At 41.1% G+C, this 8,072-nt stretch overlaps 1 protein-coding gene across 1 annotated transcript; it reads left to right on the top strand.

Annotated features, from left to right (window-relative positions):
* Nucleotides 1-1,703: 1,703 nt before the first annotated feature.
* LOC123407184 (ERAD-associated E3 ubiquitin-protein ligase HRD1-like) lies at nucleotides 1,704-7,087 on the top strand. Its single transcript, XM_045100261.1, has 8 exons — nucleotides 1,704-2,124; nucleotides 2,269-2,874; nucleotides 3,749-3,925; nucleotides 4,007-4,156; nucleotides 4,249-4,454; nucleotides 4,531-4,672; nucleotides 5,598-5,784; nucleotides 6,779-7,087. Exons 2-8 carry the CDS (start codon nucleotides 2,342-2,344, stop codon nucleotides 6,866-6,868), a joined length of 1,485 nt encoding a protein of 494 aa, XP_044956196.1. The 5' UTR covers nucleotides 1,704-2,124; nucleotides 2,269-2,341; the 3' UTR covers nucleotides 6,869-7,087.
* Nucleotides 7,088-8,072: the final 985 nt, after the last annotated feature.

Genomic DNA, 8,072 nt, shown 5'->3' with positions numbered 1-8,072 from the left:
AAATGGATTAACCAAAGGCTCCACTTTGGCAGGATGAATACTTGATAGCATTTACACACTCAATAATTATTTGGGATTTTTAGGAGAAAAGTCCGTGTGTAATAATTTGAAACCGTATAAATGGACAAAACTGGAAAATGTAGATCTAGGATATTTTTTAACGTGACCATGGGTTGAACCTCTTATATATGGAAACTATATGTCCTCTCAGTCTCTTTAAATTTTCTTGAATATTTCTGAATCCTAATTCTTTTCCCTGTAAAGACCATTTCCGTCCTTAAGAAAAAAACTTTAAATAAAGTACTTAAATAAATTTTAAAAATATAATTTTATGGTTTTGGGATGTTCTAGCACTTGTAGGATCCAAAAATAACTTGCAAGGTTTTTATTTCACTTAAATCATAGACTTTTAGTTCAAGCTATGACTTCAGGTTTTTTGAAAACCTAAATTTGGAATATAGCTTTTGGGCAAAATACTTTGAAAAATAATTATTTTTGTGAACTATACTTATGTCATAATTAGTGGTAGAAAGTCGGCTTTCAAATTTGAAGTAGAATGGTCATATAATTTTTCCCAAGTCATCGAACACTTTTATCATGCAAGGCACAACAGTAAAAATTCAAAAGAGAGAAAAACAATTCAAATAACTCAGGGTTCAACATGAATTTATTTAATTAATGTCGAGGTTACAAAATACGTGTGTTACAAAAGTCAAATATTTCCACTTTGAATATGTAGATTTTCAGCATTGCCACTTTCAAGAGGGATTATGCAAATTGCCACCCGGTCCATTTACTCCTTCATTACTATGCCATTTTTTTTCTTTTGTAGATTTTTCCCATCCATAGGCACTAGAAAAAGACCAATTGTGCATATGACGTTGTCTAGTTGCAAAAATTAACCTACGAACCCTTTTCCCCACCAATCCCCCCTTTGATTTTAACATGGACCTTCCCTTTCATCCGATTTCAACCAAATATTGTCATGTTTGATGTAACTTTAATCCCATAGGTATTTCATCTAGGAGAGTCTTGGATAAGAACAACTATTCGTGTTGCCAACCCGACCATCATCGTTGCTCGTGCCGTTTGATTGTTGCTTGTTCGCTTCGTGTGACCGTCATCGTCATTTGCTCCACCTACCCACATGCTAGCTTCACTCAACCCGCATCTGGATGTGCACACACACACACACACTTCTACTGATTAAGCCCATCCATTCCTATCCGCTGACCCTAAAAGGGTGTAAAAGGGGATCGAAAGACCAACCACCACCGTCAGCCATCGCAACGCTATGACTTCTCGATGCCATCTATAGATCTACTTTTCGAATGATTGCGACAATCCTTCATCATTCTTGCTCCAAGCAGGCAAGGGTCGTCATGTTCGTCTCCGATGACAAGGGCAATCAAGGTATTCTTACCCTTCAACCAACTTACATGGATGTTCTTGTACATGATTAGGATGATGTACTTCTTAAGCCATGAAGTTTTCTCTTAACATCAGCAATTTTGAGAAGCCAAATATTCGAAGTGGAGAATATCCGATTTTCTCCTTTATCCACGTTAATTTACTCTACCAAATTAATTGGGCAAGTATAGAGGTTGCCATCTTGATTTTCTTCCCTTGGAGCGTCCGTCCGTCCCCAGTGACCGAAGATGAACCCCTCAAAAGAAAAGAAAAACCCGAAGATGACACGTCTTTTCTACACGTGGATGCCGCCCACTGGCTAGCGACACGCCACCACCGGCGCATCTCCCTCGCCGCCGCTGTGCAGACCCCCGTTCTCTCCGAGCGAACACGCCTCCTTCCTCCTCCCCACACCCCATTCACTCACATGGTCCTCACAGGGTGAATACCTTGATGCTATCTCCCCTCCTAGAGTTTCTCCCAATCCAACCAATCACAAGGGTACGAAATCCGGATAGGGGCGCGGCCGCATCCCGGGACGAGATTTCACTCCGCCGCCGCCCCCGGCGGTGCTCAGTGTCCGTGCCTACGAGGGAGTGAGGGGGCGCGCAAACCCTCTCGCCGCAAAATCGCCGTGAACGCCAGCAGGAGCCCCCGTTGGATCAAATCTTCCGACGTGTTCCCCGTCCGATCTCTCCCGGGATCCTCGTATCGGTAAGCCACTACGAGCACCTACTGTACTCTGACTTAGCCTGGTCGCCTAGGGTATGGATTCGCGCGCTGCGTCTCTTCGATTCGCCTCCTAATTTGCAGAAAACTCTTGTGGATCGGGCCGCTGATATTCGCTTTCTGCTCTAGGTGATCTATTGGTTGCGTGCCTTAGGGTTTGTGGCGGAATTCGCGAGGGGATTCGCCGAGGGCGGCGGCCGAGATGATCCGGTTGCAGACGTACGCCGCGTTCAGCCTGCTGGCGACGGTAACGTCGGTGTACTATGCGTTCAGCAGCAGGGAGCAGTTCTACCCGGCGATGGTCTACCTCTCCACCTCCAAGATATGCTTCGTGCTGCTCCTCAACACGGGCCTCGTCGCCATGTGCCTCGCCTGGCAGCTCGTGAAGCGCGTCTTCCTGGGGACGCTCCGGGAGGCCGAGGTCGAGCGGCTCAACGAGCAGTCGTGGCGGGAGGTCGTGGAGATCCTCTTCGCGGTCACCATCTTCCGCCAGGACTTCTCCGTCTCTTTCCTCGCCATGGTCGCCGCCCTGCTCCTCGTCAAGGCTCTGCACTGGCTCGCGCAGAAGAGGGTCGAGTACATTGAGACCACGCCCTCCGTGCCAATGCTGTCGCACATAAGGATCGTGTCCTTCATGCTATTCCTTCTTGTCGTCGACTGCCTCTTCCTGTCGAACTCGCTGGGGTCACTGATACAAAAGCGGGAGGCATCTGTTGCAATCTTCTTTTCCTTTGAGTAAGTTTTCGTAAATCGTTATATACTTGCTTGCATTGTAACATCCTTATTATGCCACACGGCCTTTCAAATAGTATCCTTTAGATTAAATTGAGAAAAAGGATCTCAAATATGGACGACATGATTTGGTTATATATCTAAAGAGAGGAAGTTTGTGAAAAAAAATATGAATTATTCCTGGAAAGCCCCTCTTTATGACATGCCAGATTAATATATAACACCTGTGAAAGTAAAAGTGGATATTTTTCAATAAACACGCAGCAAAGCACAGATGAATACCAGAATTTCTTGTTATATGTATGCTTGAAGACGCACTAATAGGATGACATGATTACTTTTTAATCATTCTTAAGTAATGTTTGCCATTGATTTTGTCTAGCAACTTCTGCATCAGGGCTAATACTATGGCACTCAACAGTTAATCATTTCATTTGGTGCATCCACTAGGCCATGTATAGTTTTTCTCGTATGTTTACCTCATCAAGCCTATCCCTTCCATTTATATGTTATTGCTGTCATTTGTCAAAATCCGAGTCCAGGAACTCGCTGAATTATACTTTTAAGTTTTAAACAAACATTTAAGTGAAAGCGGGGCAAATCATTTGGTCAGAGTTTTCTAGACTATGGCAACTCTCACCAGTTATGAAATTTCTTTGTTGATTATTGCTTTTAAAGCAGGGGACATGCCTTTCAGGCAAGGTAACTACCATATTTAGATACCCCAAGAAAACTACCATATTGAGCTGATGATTGATCTTGCATTATTTACTTCAGGCTATGATTCTATTATTCTGAATATCTGCAGATGATTATTGATGTTATTTCTAGATATTGAGATTCATAGTAGCTCATGCATGTGCAAATCATGTTTTAGGTATATGATACTAGCAACATCGACGGTATCGACATTCGTGAAGTATGTATTCTATGTCAGCGACATGCTAATGGAAGGTCAATGGGAGAAAAAGGCAGTGTATACATTTTATTTGGAGCTTATCAGTGACCTTGTGCACTTGTCTTTATATATGCTCTTCTTCATAGCGATCTTCCTGTAAGTTCTTTTAAAATCTTCTTTCCCCTTAGGGTATTGTAGTTCGAACTTCTTAAGACTGACCTGTTACTTTGATATCAGGAACTATGGTGTCCCACTGCACTTGATTCGTGAGCTGTATGAGACCTTCCGCAACTTCAGAATTCGCATTTCAGATTATGTACGCTACAGAAAGATAACTTCCAACATGAATGAACGCTTTCCAGACGCTACACCAGATGAGCTTGATACGTGAGTACATTTAATTTTATTCGTACTGTTTTGGTTGTTTGGCTGATTCAGCAATTGAACTTGTTTATGATTTTGATTCTTTATATATTCAGGAGTGATGTCACATGTATTATTTGCCGTGAAGAGATGACCACAGCAAAGAAGCTGCTTTGTGGGCACTTGTTCCATGTACATTGTTTGAGGTCATGGCTAGAGCGCCAACATACTTGCCCAACATGTAGAGCTCCAATTATCCCCCCAGATAATGGACGTGCAGCATCAGCACGACAGCATGGAGCTCAACCTGGAGTTCAGCCTGGTGAGTTTCTCCTCATTGGTCTGAATTCTTGCAACCTGTTTTATATGTCAATCCTAATTCTATGTAAGGAAAATAGGTGCAGGCGCTGGTACTCCAAATTCAGGAGGAGCACCAACTGAGAACGTGAACATGCGTCAAGCAAAACTTGAGGCTGCTGCTTCAGCTGCTTCCTTGTATGGGAGATCATTTGCTTATCCTCCAGTGAACACTTTGAATAGGTATGTTTTTCTGGAATAGGTTACAACAACAACAACAAAGCCTTTAGTCCCAAACAAGTTGGGGTAGGCTAGAGGTGAAACCCATAAGATCTCATGGTTCTGGCACATGTATAGCAAGCTTCCGTGCACCCCTGTCCATGGCTAGTTCTGGAGGATGCTGGAGATCCATTAGTTATGATAATAGATGATGGCCCTTTTTTTCAGTGTATTAAATTTGCAACTTACGTAGTTCTTAGATGTCTCAGTTCCAAGCTATGACACTGTTAACTTGGAATATATCTGCGAACTTTGCCAGTTCAGTTATTAATTTTTGAATTTACCTGTGCCATGTTGATGGTGGTTTAATATAGTGGATAACAATGGTAGAACTTGTTCCTTCTTCCCTAATAAGTATATGCACTTTGGAGTGTTCTTTTTGCCACTAATCCTTGCATCTGGTTGTGCCATTTTTATGTTTCTGCACTGTGGTTGCCTCATTGAAGTGTTGACCCAAAGAGTGCACAACGGCCAGAAATGAGATGAATGCATGGCCTGGGAAAACACTAACATTGCTTTCTGCTTTTTTGGGGGGCCTAGGAAGTGAAAAGGCATTATAACTTAATTGTTATTGCATTCAAGATCAAGCTAACATGCTTTATTCGGTTCTGGCCTTCTGGGTTTTGACTTCTTATACAGCAAGTTATTATGTGTTATTATGTGACTTACATAGCATCTGGTAGGATTAGATGGTTGACCAACTTTCTTCATACTTAGCTACCTGAGATTGGGTTAGTCATTGTCACTGTGTCACTTAGCTACCTGATATTCGGTTAGTCACTGTCTCCGACGTTCCACTGTTTCACTGATGGACTATTGAAACTATGGTGTTTACTTCTCAAATACTTCTTAATGCCAATGAATTGAAGTACCCTTCATCAATCACCAGGCATTCAGGACCTCTGCATGCTACACCAAGTACTTCACAATCAGGAGAAGCAAGTACTTCCACCGGCCATCCATTGGAACCTCAGCCTTCTTATTCAACTGGTCCAGTTAGTTCAATAACAAGCAGCCGGGACCCTGAAAATTCACTACAAAAGGCATATGAAAAGGCTATAAGGAGCCAGATAGAGGTAAGAACTTCTCTTTCCTAATGCAATCTGCCTAATCATGGTATTTGTAGAGCACTAGCGATTGTATATGAAAAGGTTGTAACAAACCAGATAAATAACTTTCTGAATAACACATACACACTCGATTTCTTTTAATCAGGACTGACATCCATGATTAACTAATGAATCTAGACCATTCAACTAACATCCAACTACTCATGTGAGAGTTTGCATCATTTCAACATAAATTATTTATTGCACTCTATATGCCCCTGGCATTGTTTTTCTTTTTCTTTTTGAGAAAACCCCTGGCATTCTTATATAGTTCAAACCATATATTAAGTGCTATCATTCAAATGAATGTTAGAAGTTAATTTCGTGAGGGTACACTATCGAGTATTGTACCACCGCTTCAAAATTTCCAGTAAAAACTCCACATTGAAATTTTATATGGTATATTACATTAATCCACCACCTTGACATTTGTTTGGTCACTTCTAATATGATCTGATATTGAAGCCATAGTGGTTTGCATGATTGCATCTGATTGATGATGCGCACCGGATATAGTCCCAATTCTTATGTTTATTGCTCACCTGACACGGTTATATTGGTCACTAGCAGTTGTAACTTGTAACTGTGTGTATAATGTTGTGTTAGTTGACAGCCATGCCAATAAGTTCGTTTCTCCTGCTATTTTAGTTATTCAGTTTCATTACTATCTTGACAAACCCTTGATTCTTAAAGAACAGTTGGATTGGAAACTATAATTGGTTACATAGACAGTAAACCTAGTTTATCAGCTTCCAAGGATAGTCTTTTTCATCACTGCATGATTATAATATGCAACATTGCTCAAGGTATAAATGTTTGTCTGGTAACTAGCAATGGCCAATGAGATGGAAGTAGCTGATCATATGCCATGCTTGCTGGGAATATGATGAGGTCTTGTGATAGTTATCTTTTTCATTGAGGCTGTCTATTGTCATCGTAATTCATATGCCACTTCTTCCAGGTGTTGCAAATCCAATTGCAAATGATGCAGCAAGGGGCCACCACCACATCGGCAACTGGCAATGAGAGTGCTGAGCAAGCCGAAAAATAAGTGAAGTGGATAATAGGCGAAGAAGGGGTCTAGAAAAACATATGTTATATATGGAGGTTGTGCGATACTTAGCATAAACAAACGACATAGATGGAGATTGTGCAATACATGAGGTGGAACTTTGCCGTGATGTTTTGTTGATCTTGGTAGACTCGGTTATCAACATCAGATGGTCGTTTGTTTGGTCTGGTGATTTGCTTAGTTTATATTTTGTTGTTATGAGCAGATTTACACCTTAGACAGAAATGAGCAGTGTCGTAACAATGACTAATTTCATAGCAACCGTGAGACCAAGGACGCGTTTGATTGCTTCAAGTGAACAGTACCTGCATTTCATACACGTCTCGAGCCGAGCCAACCTGGTTTAGCAAAAACAGACAAGAAATCAACATGTGCATAAAACAGATAACAAATCAACATGTTTGTGACCTGGATCAGATAGATAGCCAGCATTAGTATATCCTACCATAGTCATATCTTGGTTTTTCTGATAGAATAAGCCAAGATCTTTTGTGCCATGTAAATATCTAAGGATATTCTTTACTCCCGTCCAATGCCGTTTTGTTGGAGCAGCGCTATGTCTAGCTAGTAAATTTACTGCAAATGCAATATCAGGCCTGGTGCAATTTGCAAGGTACATTAGCGCACCAATGGCACTGAGATATGGGAACTCAGGTCCTAATATTTCTTCGTCATCATCCCGAGGTCTAAAAGGATCTTTATTCATATCAAGGGATCTGACAACCATGGGTGTTTTGGTTGGATATGATTTATCCATATTAAATTTTTCCAAAACATTTTGAATATATGCAGGTTGGTATACTAAAATTCCTGAGGGAAGATGCTCAAGCTGTAAGCCTAAGCAGAATTTGGTCTTTCCCAAATTTTTCATCTCAAATTCCGCCATTAGATGATTGCGTGCTTCTTCGATATCAGGTGTACTTCCAATGATATTGAGGTCATCAACATACACTGAGATGATGTAAAATCCATTTGAGGACTTCTTTATAAATACACAAGGGCAATCATCATTATTTGAGTAGCCTTTCTGAATAAGGAACTCACTTAGTCGGTTACACCACATTCTACCCGACTGTTTTAAGCCATATAGTGACTTCTATAATTTTACATAATATGCGTTGCGATTTGCTTTTAGATTCGGCATTTTAAGTCCTTCAGGGATTTTCATATATATGTCCGATTT

This window comes from Hordeum vulgare, chromosome 7H (assembly GCF_904849725.1).
Source record: "Hordeum vulgare subsp. vulgare chromosome 7H, MorexV3_pseudomolecules_assembly, whole genome shotgun sequence".
NCBI lineage: Eukaryota > Viridiplantae > Streptophyta > Magnoliopsida > Poales > Poaceae > Hordeum > Hordeum vulgare.
This window is presented reverse-complemented; position numbering and strand designations above follow the sequence as displayed.

Bases quoted from the DNA above. Each gene is read 5' to 3' on its own strand.
- LOC123407184 (XM_045100261.1), top strand. From the start codon at position 2,342: ATGATCCGGTTGCAGACGTACGCCGCGTTCAGCCTGCTGGCGACGGTA. The intron at 3,926-4,006 runs GTAAGTTCTTTT...CTTTGATATCAG, and splicing joins TTCTTCATAGCGATCTTCCT to GAACTATGGTGTCCCACTGC. The intron at 4,673-5,597 runs GTATGTTTTTCT...ATCAATCACCAG, and splicing joins CCAGTGAACACTTTGAATAG to GCATTCAGGACCTCTGCATG.